Source organism: Carcharhinus amblyrhynchos, chromosome 11 (genome assembly GCF_965287045.1).
Source record: "Carcharhinus amblyrhynchos chromosome 11, sCarAmb.v2.hapA, whole genome shotgun sequence".
NCBI lineage: Eukaryota > Metazoa > Chordata > Chondrichthyes > Carcharhiniformes > Carcharhinidae > Carcharhinus > Carcharhinus amblyrhynchos.
Window position 1 is genome coordinate 44,471,494 of NC_137334.1, and position 19,770 is coordinate 44,491,263.

Consider the following 19,770-nt stretch of genomic DNA (forward strand, 5'->3'; position numbering starts at 1 on the left):
TAAATAATATTCCTTCCTACTATTATTTCTACCAAAGTGGATAACCTCACATTTGCTAACGTTATACTCCATCTGCCAGGTCCTTGCCCACTCACTCAGCCTATCCAGATATCTCTTCAGACTTTCCGTGTCCTCCACGCAATTCGCTTTTCCACTCATCTTCGTGTCATCAGCAAATTTCGTTACCCTACACTCAGCCCCCTCCTCCAGATCGTCTATATAAATAGTAAACAGTTGAGGCCCCAGCACCGATCCCTACAGCACTCCACTAGTCACCAACTGCCAATCAGAAAAGCACCCATTGATTCCAACTCTCTGCTTCCTGTTAGATAACCAATCCTCAATCCATGCTAACACTTTACCTCCAATTTCGTGTACCCTAACCTTCTGCAGCAACCTTTTGTGAGGCACCTTATCAAACGTCTTCTAGAAATCTAAACACACCACATCCACCGGTTCGCCTCTGTCTACCGCACTAGTCACATCTTCATAAAAATCCAGTAAATTTGTTAAACACGACTTCCCCTTCATGAATCCGTGCTGCGTCTGTTTGATTGAACCGCTCTTTTCTAGGTGTCCTGTTATTTCTTCTTTGATGATGGATTCCAGCATTTTCCCAACTACGGACATTAAGCTAACCGGCCTGTAGTTCCCCCACCTTTTGTCTGCTACCTTTTTTAAACAGCAGCGTAACATTAGCAGTTTTCCAACCTTCTGGCACTTCCCCAGAGTCCAACGAATTTTGATAAATAATTACTAAGGCAAGTGCTATTACTTCTGCCATTTCTTTCAGAACCCTGGGATGCATTCCATCCGGTCCTGGGGACTTGTCTACCGTCAGTCCCATTAGTCTACCAAGCACTACCTCTCTAGTAACAATAATTGTATTAAGGACCTCATCTCCTACCAACCCTCTATCTTTAATATTCGGTAAGCTGCCTGTGTCCTCCTCCGTGAAGACCGATGCAAAAAACTTATTTAAAGCCTCAGCCATTTCCTCGTTTCCCACCATTAAATCCCCCCTCTCGTCCTCCAAGGGTCCAACATTCACTCTAGCCAGTCTCTTCTTTATATATTTGTAAACATTTTTACTATCATTTTTTATATTTAGAGCTGGTGATGGACGCTGATCAAGTGGGCTGCTTTGTCCTGGATGGTATTGCACTTCTTAAGTGTTTTTGGAGCTGCACCAATCCAGGCAAGTGGAGAGTATTCCATCACATTCCTATCTTGTGCCTTGTGCATGGTGGATAGAGTTTGGAGGTGGATTACTCACTACAGAACTTCTAGCCTCTGACCCTGAACTTGTTGCCATGGTATTTATGAGGCTGGTCCAGTTAAGTTTTTGGTCAATCATAACTCCTAGACATTAATGTTTGGGATTGGTTAGTGATGGTTATGCTATGGAATGTTATGGGGAAATGGTATTCTGCAGGAATGGGATCAAATATACTAAACAATGATGTTCTCCTGAGCCCATCTTCTGCAACCCCATTTCAAATATTAATTTTGAGGTAGAAAAATCACCTGTCCCAAAAATTGTTTACACATAATTTGTTGCCTCACTTTGCAACCGCTGTGTTCTTTAACCATTACACAAATTTGTAGCTAATAGTAATTTCAAACAGTAGGATTCCCTAATTCTGATTATGTTATCACAGACCTGAGAGATTATCCAGTGAGTGAATCGTATCAAGTGCCTAGGGGCATTTTTAGAACTTGAAAAGTGCTATATAAAGATACGTTGTTGTTATACATGTTATTTTCCTGGTTCAGTCCTCTAATAAAACTTCTTTCAAGCACATCAGCAATCTTGTTAGCCATTTGTTTACTGTGCAAGCTTGATGCCAAATTTGGGCACATCAAAACTATCTGCAGGATAATGGCTTTGCCAGTCAGATCATTGTTCACAGTGTATCACACGTTCTCACAAATGGGCCAAAGGCTGTCACTTTCAGACCTGAAAGTGCCCAATCTCCCTCAAGTTATCCCAAAAATTTGAGAAACAGGTGAAGCTACTAATTTTGAGTTGCTACTACTTGCAACATGAGTTGTTTTTCACACGTTTGGCCATCAAGCCAACATGACATTCTGTGTCCCACACAAATGAGTAGTGTGATATATGAATTTCAGTTCCAGTATGTTTCGAGATACATGTAGGCCTCATGTCCCGACAACTAGTGGATCAAATCAAACGGCATGCCCCTTTGGCTGTTCACAATAGGCAGAGCACAAACTGTACTTAACCAAGCCATGCCTGCAAAACTAGAACACAGTGTTGAATATTAGATGTTGTTACAACTTAGATTTATTTGGATTAAGATTTATGGGGTTCACTTGTTTTCAATAACTCCCCAATTGTACATCACATCAAGTTTTACAGACTTAACCACATGGCAAGAATCAATACTTTAAATGGTGAATTCTGAAAGTTCATTAACTATTAAAAGAATAACAAGTCAGGAAGATGAAAAGCAAGTGCCAATTAACAGTAATTAGCGGTAACTAACAGTAAGAGGAGGAAGCTTAACTTCAACAATTGAACAGACTTCTCACCATCCTTCTCAGACTAGGACATGAAGTGCAGATTTCAAAAATAGGGATAACATGTTAAAACATCCTCCTCAATTCTCAAGACCCCTTTTTTAATATCTTAAAGATGTTGAAAGCCCATGGTAATCAACTGCTGGAAATAGCCAACTGGTCTATAATTTGTTTCTAGCTAATTATGCACTTTGGGCGGGATTTTATGGCCGAGCTCAAGTGAAACCGGAAGTTTCCACCTGAGGTCAGTGGGCATTTTTGTTGTCTGACCTTTGCCCACTCCAGTTCCGTGGCGGGTGGGGAAGTAGCGTTCCAGCATATGTCTTAACTTTAAGACAATGCCTTCTCTTAAGCTAAGGCTAACTCAAGATAACAGATAAGTTTAAAGTAAAGTTTTAAAGTTTATTAGTGGCACAAGTAGGCTTACGTTAACACTGCAATAACCTGTAATTGGTTAACATAATTGGATGTCATCTTGAATAAAACCTCTTCACTCCTCCAGTCAAGGTTAACAAATTCATGTTATCCAATGTTACAATTCTCACAACATTTTAAGAAGTTCAATTAAAATTACATGTTAATTATTTAAAAGCAAAATACTGCAAATGTTAGAAATCTAAAATGCAAACAGGAAATGCTAGATAAGGTCGGCAAGGCTGACAGCATCTGTGGAGAGAAACAGAGTTGACACTTCAGATCTGACTGTTCTACAACACAATTCTATAGATTGATCACTTAGTTCTGGTTATATGTGTACATTGGGTGAGGTTAGGACCAAACTTGACTATGATATACCCATGCAATCACAAAGTGTGTTGACACTCCCTACCATGGCTTGCATTAAAACAAAAGGTATGACTTCTTGAATCAAGTATTCAAAACCACTGAATCATATCCCAGCAATGTCATTTTAGAAGGGAGGAGATTTTTAGAAATGATAACTACTATTTGTATTTTGATACCATGAATACATATCTGTTCAAATTGTTATTGATTTTATTTTTCTTTCAGCACCTGATGGGAAACTTTAGTTGATCCATAAAAACTATCACCATTGACTCGTTTCACGGATCCAATTCTTCAAACTAAAACAAGCCTGGAATCGAGCAGCATGGCAAATTTGGATATTGGCACAAATTCCTCTGCAAGCTTTGTTCCTTCAATGTCTATTGATCGGCTATTCCCAGCTCTCTTAGAGTGTTTTGGCATTATTCTTTGTGGATATGTTGCTGGACGAGTGAACATCATTACTTCTACCCAGGCCAAAGGTTTAGGAAGCTTTGTCTCAAAGTTTGCACTTCCTGGCCTCCTTTTTAAGAACATGGTGGTTTTAGACTTGGCTCACATAAACTGGAGTTTTCTCTGGAGTATTCTTGTGGCTAAGGTTGCAGTTTTCATAATTGTGTGCACTCTGACTCTCCTGATAGCAAATCCAGAAAGTCGATTTGGTAAAGCTGGACTCTTCCCAATATTTGCTACACAGAGTAATGATTTTGCTTTGGGATACCCTATAGGTAAGTGTATAATGAGAAATTTCATTTAACTTGATTGTTTTAGTATTCAAGTTTACACCACCTCATTCATGTAGCTCAACAAGAAGCAATTAAAGCTGTGGGAAGGGAGGATAGATGGTAACTGGGTACCCAGATTCTTTTTGTCTCTGCCCCCTTTTTGTGTAAATGTCTTCCATAAAAATAAATACTGACTATAAATCCTTAAATCCAATGCAATAAGTCTCTGTGGCATCAGATATTTGATCCAGACATTGCATGTAGCTGTTTACACTTTGCCAAATTTAGTTATTCAGTTGTAGAAAATATCCTTTGTTCACTTAAACAAAATAACTCATTTAATAAGCCATTTCTAGCAAGAAAAATGCTGCATAATTTGAATGGGAATTTGTTATGAATAATGGTAGTTCCAAGACTTCCTTTATTTCAATACCATCTTATAATGTTTGAAGAGAAACAGTTTTTAGGATAACAACAGATTTCCAGAGAACATATACAATGTTGTGGAATGGGCAGGTGCACAACAACTATAATTTAATGCAAGCAAGCCTGAAATCATGCACTTTGGAAGGTGAAGAATGGATAGTATAACCTAAGGAATCCTAATAGAGGATTTAAATAATTCTGAAGAACAGTCATATTCGACTTGAAACGTTAACTTGGTTTCTCTCTCCACAGATGCTGCCAGACCTGCTGAATGTTTTCATTAGCTTCCACAGTATTTTGCTTTTATAACCTAATTTTTGAGAGCACAGGAGCAGGGAGGGACCTTGGACTGCATGTTCACAGACACTTAAGGTGGCAGGGCAAGTTGATAAGGGGATTGATAGGGAAGCATATGGGGTATTTGGCTTCGTAAATAGGGTAAGAAGTAAAGTAATGAATCAAAGGATTTCATAGCAATTTGACAGCAGTGGCAGCATCTCTGAACAAGAGTCGGGCAGGTGGCAAGCTGTTGAATTTGCATCTGTCGCTTGGCACAAAAATGGACAATTTGACCATGATTCTTGGATAACCTACAGATCACTCACTATAATTAGCATTGCAGCAAGAAAGATGTAATCCTCAAATTGTCAATCTATGTTTTTGGTCATCCTGTGCACAATGTTTGAGTCGTTTGTGAAATTTGACAGGATTATAGAATGAGAAGTATTTCACTGAACATTGGATCCAGGGATTATTCTACTTCGGAAAAGACAACTAATTGGAATGAGAGGATTTTTTTGTTCATCTAGTAACAGCTGGAGATGAGTTTTTATGGTGCATGATAGAGGGTTTAAAGTACAGTAAGAAGTTTCACAACACCAAGTTAAAGTCCAACAGGTTTATTCGGTAGCAAAAGCCACTAGCTTTTGAAGCGCTGCTCCTTCATCAGGTGTGTGAGATTTCAGTTCACAAACAGGGCATATAAAGGCACAAACTCAATTTACAAAATAATGTTTGGAATGCGAGTCTTTACAGATAATCAAGTCTTAAAGGTACAGACAAAGTGAGTGGAGAGAGCGTTAAGCACAGGTTAAAGAGATGTGTATTGTCTCCAGCCAGGACAGGGTTTAAAGTAACCAGTAGCCATTGTTTTCTACAGCTGTAGTTGCCACACTGCAGATTGCCTATTTGCATTAATGAGCAGCATAAACATAAACTTGCATTTGGATGTCTCACAACACTGGTCAGTAAGGTGACTTGACTTTGGGTTGGATTTTCCACACATCCCCATGGCGGTTTTGCGGAAGCAGCCTGCTGTTGGCAACAAGGTTTCCCGTTCTATGCACTCCCTGCTGCTAGGAAACACGGGTGGAGGGTATTGCCATTGGAGGGACTGGAAGATCCTACCTGTGAGAACAGCCAGAAAGTTCCAACCTATGTATTTCTCAGTGGTGCTTTCTTTTACATAGTTGCAGGCCACTAGCACAATGCTAATTTAGGTGTCCATTGACAGTTATAACAAACATTGCCTTACAAAGTGTCAGTTGGCATCTATTGTTGATTTGCCAAATGTCACATTTGATTACACACCTAGGTGTACTAGAGTTTCATAAAAATGTACTTAAATCCATCGGGGATTGAGATATTCCATCTCTTTGCCTCTGCCAGTGCATATGAGAATTCCTTTTTAAAAATTGTTCGTTATTTGCAAAAAGAAAGGTGATAATCTTATTCATAGTTATTTCCTACTAAAGAAGAATCAGCACAAAACATACTTTTTTACCTGGACAAAACCAACATGAAACTACTTGAAGGGCAGATACTTGTTAAAATTCTCAAATTTTCGTGTTGACAGCATTTTTCAGCAAGGATTTTCAAGCTGCTCAGTGGTATCCATGGATACATTGCTTATTATTGTATTCTGCCAGATCTAGCAATCTGTACACTAAGCACATGCCCCTTGGTAGAAAGGAAATACCTGTGAAAAACAACTGGAAAAAAACTAACTCTTCAGCAGATACTCGCATCTTCTGCACAGCAGATTTCTACAGACCTTTTTCAAATGGTATAGCTGTGGCCCAACAAATGCACAGGTTGATAGAGGTCTGTGCTTCTGATGTGGGTACACAAATGTGTGGATTTTCTGGCCTCCCCGCAGTGTTTTTCTCAGTGGCAGGAGGTGCAGTGGGATCTTCTGGTCCTGCTGCTGTCAATGGGATATCCCATTGAATCCACCCCACTCCACTAGGAAACACACAAGGCGCATGTCATCAGTGTGAAGAGCTGGAAGCTCGTGCCTGTGGTTTTGAGCAGTAAAGTTTATTTATTAGTCACATTCACACTGCAATAAAGTTACTGTGAAAATCCCCTAGTCACCACACTTGGTGCCTTTTCGGGTATACTGAGGGAGAATTTAGCGTGGCCAATGCACTTAACTAGTACATCTTTAAACATTATGCGCAAAGTGAAAATAAAACAGATGCTCAAAGTCGAGATATGAAGAATTTTGCAAGATCAAAGCAGAATGCATGTGCATTTGCTGGGCTCACTTTGTGCAATCAGAAAGTCTCCACGTTGCCACAGCTGCTGCTTCAATAGGCAAAGGTGAGGGAAGACCAACAACTTACCAGGCCCATGGAGCAAATGAAGCTTGTATGGACCAGTCTTGATCCCTGGATAAAAGATCACACGGAGAACAGAATTCACAGTGCAAAAGAAAAATCAAAACACCGCAGGTGCTGGAAATCTGAAATAAAAACAGAAAATGGTGGACATACTCAGCAGGTCTTGCTGCATCTGTGGATAGAGAAATGGAGTTTAAGTTTCAGGTTGTGACCTTTCATCAGAAAAACACAAAAATAATTGACTGAGTTACATGATAAGACTCGTACTTGACTGTATTAGTTATACCAATGGAGTTCAGACAAGGATTGAATGAATTAGTACTATGATGGCTGGAATCTTTTTCTCCAGGTAACATCCTTGTTTATTTGATTGCCGAACCACAGGCCATGCAGGTTGAGGAGGCAGGGGATCAAAACCTGTGTGATTGCCACTATTTTGAATGACAACAGTCTGAACTAACCAGTTTCTCAATGACTGGAATAAGTACAATGAATTTCAACACCACAAATAACTGTAGTCTCTGGATTCCACGACTAATTCATTAGTCACACAGATTCACTAATTCATTAGTCACACGGAATCACCCTTTGATTGTTCTAGTTTAACCAATTAGGGAGGATCAGGAGAAACAACAACATGAAAGTAGCTATAGACTGGAAGTGAAGCAGTTCTTCCTTCCCAGAAAATTATGAGCCTCCAGAACATATTTCTGGCTGGTGTGGTGGTGCTGACGAGAGGGAGCTGGACAGTGTCTTAAATGCAGACAGTGTATCATACTGTTAACACTTGGTCCATGTGATCTCCTTGACAGGTTTTGATCACCCTGGGGTGGGGGGGGCAGTTTCGGATGGTGGTCATAGAGAGGAATTTTCCATGGTCTTCTTTTCCCTCGTGGGCCCTGGGTTGTATTTCTCTGCTTTTCCTCTCAAAGGAGATTATATATCTGCACAGGTGTGTGGGAGCTGAGGAGGAGGAAGCAAAGTATTTAGTCATGCCATATTGAGATGGGATAAGTTTGATTGTTAGTAACAGTTATCAGGTCTTTGACTGAAAACTCTGAGAAGAAGTAGGACAGTTTCAGGTACCATCAAAGTACACACATGATGTTGCAGATCTTGGCAGCAGAAAAATACAAGTCTTGATTTAGGTGAATCTTTACAGAAACAGCACATGCGTTTTTGATTCAAGCAGCAGAGGTGCATAAGTCGTGAACTGAAACATGAAGAACAAAAGTGTATAACTCATGGTGAACTTCAGAGCTTGAACTTTGTGGGACGGGAAGCATAAGTGAATTCTTGAAATTTTTAACTTTTATATGACTGAAAGTGATAGCATGGCATGTTGGCACTATGGTTAGCACTGCTGCCTCACAGCAGTGAGTGGGCCTGGGTTCAATTCTGGCCTTGGATGACTGCGTAGAGTTTATATGTTCTTCCCATGTTTGTATGGCTCTCCTCAGGGTGCTCTGGTTTCCTCCCACAGCCCAAAGATGTGTAGGTTAGGTAGATTTGTTGTGGTAAATGTGCAGGGTTATGGGGATGGAGTGGAGTGGGGAAGGTTGGGTCTGTTTCAGATGCTCTTTTGGAGAGTTGGTGCAGATCTTGATGGGTTGAATGGCCTCTTTCTGCACTGTTGGGATTCTATGGGTTCTATACTGTTGGGATTGCACACATGACATTTATGTAACCAGATGTAGTGTCATGAGTGTCACACACATTCTCTACTTTGAAGAAACATGTATCCAAACCCAGAGAAACAGACAAATGTTGCCAGAAGCTATACGGAACCCTAGATTCGCATAGAGTACAGCAGAGATTCCAGTAAGTAAAATAATGCAGCTTATGTACAAAGCAATTGTAAATTTTGATGGCTAATCCAGATGTGATCACTCTGCCCATTGAGAATTAGAATGTGCATCATGCAGAGCTGAATAGAACAAATCCCAGCCCCCAGGACTCAGTCTGGAGAGACAGACCAAAGGTTTCAATCTTGCATCCTATTGCATCAGTTCATTCTGCTTTCCTCCTTTCTGTAATATCCTCCTCCTCCTCCAAAGGATGCTATTCGTGCTATTCCGAAACCTACCTTTCTTGGGAATGCTTCTTGTCTGCAGGTTGTTACCTTTAAGAAGATGCAAAATTGAAACTAGCTCAGTAATCCTCTGTGGCAGCAAATGTAACCCACGCAAATCATTCAAGGCTAGGATTCTTTCTATAAGGGTGAATATTTTAATAGTCCTAACTAAATATGTCAACTAACTCCAAAGAAGTGCAAGTTAGGTTGATTGGCCACGCTAAATTGACCTTTAGTGTCAGGGGGATTAACTGGGTAAATACATAGCATTACATAAGAACATAAGAAATAGGAGCAGGAGCCTGCCCCACCATTCAATAAGATCGTGGCTGATCTGTCGTGGCTCAGTTCCACCTTCCCGCCCTCTCCCCATAACCCTTAATCCCCTTGCCTATCAAAAACCTATCAACCCGCGTCTTAAATATATTTAGCGAGGCAGCCTCCACCACTTCAACGGGCAGAGAATTCCAGAGATTCACCACCCTTTGAGTGAAGAAATTCCTCCTCAACTCCGTTCTAAACCGCCCCCCCCTTTATCTTGCGGCTGTGCCCTCTAGTCCTGCTGTCCTTTCTGAGCGGGAAGAGCCTCTCCACCTCTATCCTATCCATCCCATTCATCCCATTACGGGAATAGGGTGTGGGTGGGATTGTTATTGGTGCAGACTTGATGGGCTGAATAGCGTCTTTCTACATTATAGGAATCTATGATTCTGTGATAAATATGCACTCATTGATGACATCAATTAAGTTTGGGTTACTTGGCTCCTTCAATGATAAGATGTTGTTTTCTATTATGACTTTATTTTTGTTATGGATTTTTAAAGCTTCCCATTGTTTGGTGTCAATAGAAGTACTGTTACTGTTGACTAGATTATACGGAGGAGAAAACCAGACAAGTTATTTAAGGGAATATTGAGGGCGCAAACTGCTATTTGATCTCAACATGAATAGTGTTGGAATTAGCTCCGGAGAGCCCAAACTGCATCAAACTCTGTAAATTATACAGAGAATGTCACACCTTTAATCTTGCATTACCATTTACCAATGTAAAATAGACCACAAGGTACCAAACATTTACTTGTAAAACGTAGGGGATTTTCACAGTAACTTAATTGCAATGTTAATGTAAGCCTATTTGTGACACCAATAAATAAACCTCAGTTTACTTTGGATAATGCTGTATGAGAATGTGTGCTGTTGTTTGCTGACTGACCACATGAAGTTATTGCCGTGAGGGTTTTTTAGTACAAAAACCACTTGCATTAAATAGCACCTTCAACAGAGAAAATCCCAAGATACTTCAAGGTGTACAATTGGTTGAAAATGGATACTGAGCCAAAAATGAAGATAATAGGAGGGGAACCACAAGCCTGGTGTAAGGTAGATATTAAAGGAGGGAAGGCTGAGAGATTTAGAGATGTAATTTCAGAATGTGGGGAATAGAAAACTAAAGGCACTTTAGCTAATGAGGTAAGGGGAGACTTCTTGGATGATATAGGACTTAGGAGATTTTGTCTGTTGAGCAAGGTGAGACAATTGGACAGATAGCCTCAAACTTCCAATTGGAGATAAGAGTGGAGGGGACACAGGGAAGTGTTTAATGAGAGAGTTGATTATGACAATAAAAAAAGGCCCAGAGGATTGCATTTGCTACTCATGATCCTGGAGTAGTGGACAGTCTTTGGTAGAGGTGAGCTGTGAGGAGAATGCAGAAATGCTTCAGTGTGATTTGGACAAGCTGAGTGATTGGGCGATTGCATGGCAGATGCAGTATAATGTGGATAAATATGAGGTTATCCACTTTGGTAGCAAAAACCAGAAGGCAGATTATTATCTGAATGGCTATAAATTGAGAAAGTGGAATGTGCAATGGGATCTGGGTGTCCTTATACACCAGTTGCTGAAAGTAAGCGTGCAGGTGCAGCAGGCAGGAAAGAAAGCAAATGGTATGTTGGCCTTCATAACGTGGGGATTTGAGTATAGGAGCAGAGATGTCTTGCTGCAATTATACAGCATCTTAGTAAGACCACAGCTGGAACATTGTGTGCAGTTGTGGCCTCTTTACCTGAGGAAGGATGTCCTTGCTGTAGAGGGAGTGCAGTGAAGGTTTACCAGACTGATCCTGGGATGGCGGGACTAATGTATGAGGAGAGATTGAACCGGTTACGTCTATATTCACTACACATCAGAAGAATGAGGAAGGATCTCATAGAAATTCTAACAGGACAAGACAGAAGGGTGTTCCTGATAGTGGGGAAGTCCAAAACCACAGTCTGAGGATACAGGGTACACCATTTAGAACTGAGATAAGCAGAAATTTCTTCACCCAGAGAGTAGTGAGCCTGTGGAATTCTCTGCCACAGAAAGTAGTTGAGGCCAAAATATTGTATGTTTTCAAGAAGGAATTAGATAGAGCTCTTGGGGTGAAATGTATCAAATTATATAGGGGGAAGGGAAGGCAGAGTTTTAGATGATCAGCCATGATCATAACAAATGGCATAGCAAGCTGAAAGGGCCAAATAGCCTATTTCTGCTCCTATTCTGTATGTTTCAATGTAAAATGGGGCTCAGTAATGCTTGATGCATCCCTCGTTTTCCATATTCCATCATTGGCAATTGCACTATCAGCTGCCTAGGCCCCCAGCTTTCGAATTTCAGCCTGAAGCCACTCTGTGGCCTGATTTTTCTTTATGCCTGTCACACCCATGCACTCGACAAGCCCAGAAACTAGCACGAAATGCACTTCCTGCTGAGGTCGGCCCCGGAACACAATTTCATACAGGCTGGGCAATTAACGGCCAGCCAGCGTGAAACGTGTGCTTTGAAAAGCTGAGCGCTGGCAGGGAAGAGGATGGGGCACCAAGAGAAGTAATGGTGCAAGTGGCCATTTCCAATGAGCTCCTTGAAGGCTGAGAGCTGCTTCAGGTGAATAAACACAATTGCTGCCTGGCTGAATGGTCCTTGTGCCAAGCATAAAAACACAAAACATTAGGGCCAATTGCACTCTTAATGGGCATTATTGCTCTTTCAATTGTCGGCGGGAGAACCTCTAACTCTTGCACATGCCCACCAAACATAATGTCACACAAGGGCACCATGATATTGGGACATGTGAGCGCCGTGACATCAGGATGCATGATCAATGTCTTCTTGTGCGATTTCATGCACATTTGGGTCGGGTGCGGGTCTGCTCAATTCTGTAAAATTCTGGCCCATCTCTTTACTGGCTCTCCTCCATTAATACGTTCCTTAATACCTACCCTTTGACCAATCTTTTATCATCTGTCCTAATATCTCCTTATGTGACTTGTTGTAAAATTTGACTTGATAAAACTTCTGTGAAGCACCTCAGCTTACATGGAAGACATCACCATTCAAAGATGCAATATAAATGGAAGTTTTTGTTGACATGCTCCATAAAGATATGATGATTGTTATCCATGCGAGTTTTTGTCTCTTGGACTCGTTGTGAAAATTGGGGACCATACCAAAGGGGTTAACCAGGTTGGGAGAGAGTAAATGTCTTGCTGGGGACAAAAGTATTCAGTATTTTGGAGAGCAAGTGGTTAAGCAAACAAATAGCTACAAAAGTAGGATGCAGAATTGGGGAATTAAACATCAAAGCAATGGGAGCTTTCTCCTAGTGTGGAAAACTTTGTGAAGATTATGACATATTGAATAATTCATTTTACAATGCAATTGCATTATATAAATCTGCATCGCCAGGAATTTAATATTCTGTTATGGTAACCTAATGGTTTTGTGTGTTTCAGTTGAAGCTCTGTACAGAGACACATACCCTGAATACCTTCAGTACATTTACCTGGTGGCTCCCATATCACTGATGTTGTTAAATCCAATTGGTTTCATCTTCTGTGAAATACAGAAATGGAGGGAGAACATAAACACTCAACAAAGCAAACTGAAGACTGTTGCATTAGTACTGTTACAGGTTTTTAAAAACCCAATTGTTTTTATGGTCATTGTTGGAATTTTTGGGAATTTTATCTTTGAACAAAAGATCCCTGTGATTATCGAAGAATTTCTGGATGGTCTGGCAAGCTCTTTCAGTGGTTCAGCTCTCTTTTATCTTGGACTTACAATGGTGGGGCAGATCAAGAAGCTGCAAAAAAATTCATTTGTTGCAATTATTCTCCTGATCACAGCCAAACTGTAAGTAGAAAAATCTTGCCATCTGAAATAAGTACAAATACTGTCTGATTCAATTCATTTAAATTTTCTATACCGTGCATGTAATATGGTTGTGAAGCATTTTTAATATTGGGATGCCTCTTGTGAAATCAAAAAGTGTTCGCAACTGCCTTTTCCCTGTATTTGTAATGTGTAACTTATATAACAGAGAAAAAGTGTATTTTATCAGAAATTGGAAGGCAAGTGAGAAGTATCCACCCTTAAGGTTAAAAGGAGAAAGAAAAGATAGATAAATAATACAGGAAATTTCTGTCAGCCTGGAATTGTCCAGTAAGTGTACAGTTTGAAACCTATGATGAGGACATGAACTAAAACACAACGGAGGGTTATCAAAAGGAATAACGTGGTATTTGAATTCATTGGGTGGTATCTTATGCATTTCCCTATGGTGAGTTTGGTGGCGGGGGCATTTAGTGAGTGAGGAGGGTGGTGTGTGGAAACCCCAATTAATTCCATGGCCATCCACAGACCTTCCCACCACACGCACGCACGCACACCACCACCACCACCACCACTTCTTGAGGCCCTTAAGTGGACAATAAATTCCCACTTAAAGGCCTAATCCTGTGTGTTAATCACCACTGGGGAGCATGACAAGAATACTGGCATATTTGCTTGCTGGCTGTCAGAAGGGAGGGCTTCTTTGTTTCAAAGCACTTGGTGTCTGATTGAGGAGCCCAGCACCGGATAAGAGGGGGTTGGAAGTTTGGGGGATGGGGCGATTTGGATGACTGCCCTTACTACTGACTTCAACCAAGCACCCTCTTCACTCGCCTATGGCTGAGTCTCTACTTGACTTAATGCCACAGGTCAGTGTAATACTGGCAGCAACTGCCATCCGCCTGGTAGCGCTGTTGAGTACCAAAGAGCTGCTGGTGAATCCATCCTTGATCCCAGGTGAAGACCTACTACTGTTCTGTCAAGTGCCTGAGGAGCAAAGATGCAGAGGGCTTTCCCAAAAAGAGGCAATGCAGGGATCTCACCTGGCTCCCAAAATCATTTGACCTCCTTTTGAAATTCTTTAGGACAGGTTTGAAGGCCAGTGGAAAACTCCCATTGGGTCTTTAAGAAACCAATTTAAAACGGTTATTTTATATAAATTATAGAAACCCTACAGTGCAGAAGGACACCATTTGGCCCACCGAGTCCACACTGACCACAATCCCACCCAGGCCCTATTCCCATAAACCCAATAATTTGCCTCACTAATCCCACTACCTACACATCCCAGGACTCTAAGGGACAATTTAGCATGGGCAATCAACCTATCCCACGCATCTTTGGAGTGTGGGAGAAAACCAGAGGACCTGGAGGAAACCCACATAGACATGGGGAGAACATGGAAACTCCACACAGTGACCGAAGCCAGGAATCAAACCCAGGTCCCTGGAGCTGTGAGCAGCAGTGCTAACTACTGTGCCACGGTGCCGTTTAACACTCCATTCTGGATTTAAGAGTCTTGACTCCTGTTTCCTTACCTGCTACTAACTCATCAGAGTCAGTGAGGCAAATGCACAACAGGAATAGCTTCTTCAATGAAACTGAGAAGCTGCAAAGGCTTTGATCAGTGAAACAGAACCGAGCCTAGGCTGGGGAGAAACTGCTGTTCTGAGCAATTCTTCTCTCAGAGAATATTTCCACTGCTTGACAGGTGCTAACCAACTTTTAAGAAGACACGTCATCTATCTAACACATCTTATTTTCAGCTGCACTTCCCAGCTGGACATGTATTTCCAGTAATATATATCATGCTTGTCACCGGATGGTCACTACTTGGCACCTGACAGTGTTATTCCATGCACCTTTCCAGCTTTTGGTATCCTGAATTCTCTTGATACATTGTCCCCAGGTAGGAGAGACTACAATCCTGCTACTTGGGAAGCCCATAGTTAGGAAATTAATGGCATGACTTTGAAAAAAGGCATCAACAAAACCATCCATTAATCAAATAGGTTCCTGACCTACAATTAGGCTGGCATTTCAACAGGGACTAAATGCAGAAAAATATCACCCTGTGTTTTGTAGCCATGACTGGAAGTTCTAAATGAGTTATTACAGAACATAACAGGGAATTGAAGAACTCATGAAATGTGACCAGAGTTACATAGCTACCAGTGTTGTAGAAAAGAGTAAAACCAACATATTGTACTGAGTTTAAAGAGATGGAATATATAGATATATAAGACTTTGAGAATAGTTAAAATAGATAAACATGGAATAGAAAATATATTTGGATGAATTAGACAATGGCTAAGCCAGAGAAAGGGAAAGGTTGTTAATGGAATTTCAGAGACATAAAGGGATCAGTGATGATAGGTTGCCACAGGTTAGTGCTAAGTGATTATTCTTAAAACATACATAAATGATTTTTCAAATTGGGGACAAAAATAAAGATGTCTACATTTAGGGAAAAACACCAAATTGGAGGAAAATGCAAAATACAAAGGGATTTGGTTAGGTTAGAAAGGTGGGTTAATGAGCAGCAGAAGGCATTTCATGTGTGCAAGTCAAGATCATGATTAAGATTTGGAAGATAATCCAGCGTTTCTAGGTTACTGTATTGGTAAATATATTCCATTTCATAGTAATGAAATTGTGAAACATGTTGACAAATTTGAAATATTCAAAAAAGTATTACAAATCTAGATTATCTTTCTCCTCTCACTTACGCTATCACATTGATTCTCTTTTCCCTATTCCTGTTTTTCACTTATTTTTGCATTGTCTTTTTCTGCACACAAATACTCTACTGGCAAGGTGGCACAGTGGTTAGCACTGCTGCCTCACAGCACCAGGGACCTAGGTTCGATTCCTGGCTTGGGTCACTGTCTGTGTGGAGTTTGCACTTTCTTCCTGTGTCTGCGTGGGTTTCCTCCCACAGTCCAAAGATGTGCAGGTTAGGTGGATTGGCCATGCTAAAAGTTGCCCCTTAGTGTCAGAGGGACTAGTTAGGGTAAATGCATGAGGTTATGGGGATAAGGCCTGGGTGGGATTGTGGTTGATGCAGACTTGACGAGCCAAATGGCCTCCTTCTGCACTGTAGGATTCTGTGAAATACTCTACCCTGCAAGCTCACTCTGTGGGGATGAGTTTGGAGATAGGGATGGTACTTAATTATAAAGCAAGATAGTAGTATGAGTATCCAACCACCTTCCTATGTCCACCTGGTTCAGTTTGTAGCGGGAAGGCTTCTGAACAACTCTCTTCCCCTCCTCAAATGGAGGCGATGAATGGGTTACTCGTCCATTCTCCAGCCAGTGGGTGAGACCTCCATCGCCAGCATTAAATTTCAACTCAAGTTTTCTCTCTTTCTGCATACTCACACACTTCATGTGACTTCCCTTTCACACATCTGTGCTTTCATGCTTGCATCAATTTTATCTTTTTTTTTCTTTTGTGTTTGTTTTAACTCTGTTGTGCACTCCCCGTTACGTGGTGTGCCCCAGTCTCAACTATTAGCTCATGCTCACTATTAGCTCATGCACTCTAAATCATGCTTGTTCTTATCTCACACAGACCTGTATGGAATTCTGGTCTCTCTTTTCCTCTCTTATGAACTCTCTTGCTCCTCTCCTCCCTTCATTCTTTGTGCACCTTTCCCATTGTTCACTTCTGTGTTCTTATTTTTTCTTCGACTACCTTTGTATATTTTCTGTTTCTAGACCACAGTGTTGAGTGATTAACAGAATAGTCTGAATTTAACAATTCACAGAAATTCAAGTTAGGAAGTTCAGATGATTGATTTGAAAATTATCAAACTTCTCAAAAGGGCAATATGAATAATTTATTGTTTAATTTTAATATATTTCTCTTTCAAAATTCATAGATTGGTCCTTCCTCTCATCAGCCGTGAAATGGTGGAATTACTAGATAATGGCAGTACTGAAGCTAACTACACTAGTCTCTCAAACTATGCATTTTTATATGGTATTTTCCCAACAGCACCAAGTGTAGCTATATATGCAAGTCAGTACAATATGGAAATTGAAATTGTAAGTATGTAGAGAATCAATCACATGTTTTAAATTTCAGAAATGAACAGTTTTTACAAAACAAAGCTGTATTAAGGATATCGTTTAAAAAAAAAGTGGGTATTTACCGATAGTCTTTTGAGTTACATGTTCAGTTTTCATATGACTCTTGGTTACTAAGAAACCTGAGCTCAGTAAAATTTAGAATAGATTCTTCTCTATAGCTCTTGGGGCTAAGGGGAACAAGGGATATGAGGGGAAGGCAGGATCAGGATATTGAATTTGATGATCAGCCATGATCGAAATGAATAGCGGAGCAGGCTTGAAGGGCTGAATGGCCTACTCCTGCTTCTATTCTCTATGTTTCTATATGCCTAATGTACTCTATCCAACCAAAACCATAGCTGGAACTTTTCGGCCACTCACACCAGTAGAATCTTCTGGTCCTGCCGATGGTGCACTACCGCCATGTATTTCCCAGCAGCGAGAGGTGCATTCACCAGGAAAACCCATTAACAATGGCAGGACCAAAAAATCCTGTCACTAGCCAAGGGCAGGTCATCTCTTGCCACCATGAGACATGCAGCATGTTGTTTGGTAAATCTTGCCCCATGTTTCTTTTCTGTGGAATTATTGACTTTGAGGCCTAAGGAGAGTATGTAGTGGAAGCACTCATTTAGCTAATCTTGACTCAATTAAATAGCATGCATTTCCTTCTGCATCTGCATCCCAATTTATGAATAACATAGATATGAAATTATTTTTCAGGTGACACCGGGGATGGTGATAAATACATTTGTATCTGCTCCCATTATGTATGTGTCCGCATGGCTTTTGACAATTCCGTCTATGCATACATCTGTATTGCAATCTGCAATTCGGAGTATCAGCTTTGACATAAGCATAGTCACTCTAATTTTTCTGGTTAGTATATAACTTGTGTAAGACATTCCTTTCTATCATTACACATCTGCTGAAGCATACTATCACTGCTCTTAAGTTATTTGTAGTTGGCAATAATATTGGTTTTATAATTTATGTGACATTTTGAGATGTTGGCTGACTTGCAGTTTAAATTGCAGCTAAGTATGATATAATTAAAGCCTCAATAATTCACTGAACATTATCTTTATAGATAACAAAGTTTCCAAATTCCAGCAACATCAGTGCAACACTGTTAAACTCCAAAACTCACCAACCTGGTTCTGACAAAGATCAGGATTATCCCCCAGTTATATCAATGTCCTGAACTGTCCCTCAATGCAGCTAAATCACATTCTTCTTAACCACCAGGCATTTATCTCCAGTTGCTAAATGCTAGGTATTCACTTCCAATTACATAGATAATACTTCTATTGTTATAAAACCATGACCTTTACTTACTTATGTAGACACACATACGATATATATACAAAAATACTTCTATGCTCTTCTCATCAACCTTACCATTATAAATTCCTATGTCCATATTTGTCATGGAAACTAAATTACTTCTGCACACCCTGGTCCAATATCTCACCCATTGTAACCCTTCTTCAGCTGAAGACTACATTCAGCTTTAATTCTGTGCAGAGATGCAAGCAATTAACTAGTATAGAATTGGATATAACCACAGTAGCAGCATTGAAGGATATGTTTCCCATTAATTTCAGCTAAAAATTGAGACTCTCAAAATTCAGTTGTTAACATTTGAAAATAGTGGGATTCTCTATGCTGCTAATGGGAAAACACGCTGGTGTGAAACAACTTAATGCAATGTGGCATGCAGATGTCAGGACTCACCTGAATAATGCCTGGCACTTCTTCTGGAGTTCAGGTTGGATGCTGTCTGCAACTCTGGAACACCCACAGTAGTGGGTCAGGGATGCATCTGCAGGTAGATCGGTGCCTTACAGGGAGTCCACCTTCTTTCTTCAATAGTGGGTCAGTGATGTTAGGCACCTTTTCAACATGGCACATGGACATGACAACGGACTAGATGCCATCCACAACTGAATGCGGCATGAAACATCTGGGTGCATAGTTAATGAGTGTAACACCCCAGACCAGGATGAGGGTTTTGTAGGCCCAAAGGTGGGCTAAAATATATATATTATGTACATATAAGTGATGGCAAAGCACGCAATTACACTACTTGCAAATCCCAGTGCAAAAAAAGGTGCAAAAATAAACATTATGGAGAAGGGAAAAAAAGATTATTTATAAGACATGACCAACCAAAATAACAAACAATTGATCAGACACAAAGTAAGCATTTCAGCAGTATGATTTAACAGTATAAGCTATTGTCTTAGTTCCAACGGACTGCCCCTGCCAACCAGAACGTCTCTCTCTCTCTACACATGGAAGAGTTCAAAACACACGCAAACAATACCATAAATGCTTCAAATAACATACACCATTATAAT

At 40.5% G+C, this 19,770-nt stretch overlaps 1 protein-coding gene across 4 annotated transcripts in view; it reads left to right on the forward strand.

The window, feature by feature from the left end:
• The window catches only part of LOC145350085 (lysosomal cholesterol signaling protein-like), a 69,385-nt gene that overhangs the window by 11,919 nt on the left and 37,696 nt on the right, over positions 1 to 19,770 (forward strand). For all 4 annotated transcript variants that reach the window (XM_080198965.1, XM_080198964.1, XM_080198967.1 and 1 more), the window contains exons 2-5: positions 3,556 to 4,058; positions 12,953 to 13,352; positions 17,218 to 17,383; positions 18,131 to 18,286. In XM_080198965.1, the coding sequence (XP_080055091.1) occupies positions 3,656 to 4,058; positions 12,953 to 13,352; positions 17,218 to 17,383; positions 18,131 to 18,286 (1,125 nt within the window). In that variant the 5' untranslated portion in view covers positions 3,556 to 3,655. The remainder of the gene's footprint in view (positions 1 to 3,555; positions 4,059 to 12,952; positions 13,353 to 17,217; positions 17,384 to 18,130; positions 18,287 to 19,770) is intronic.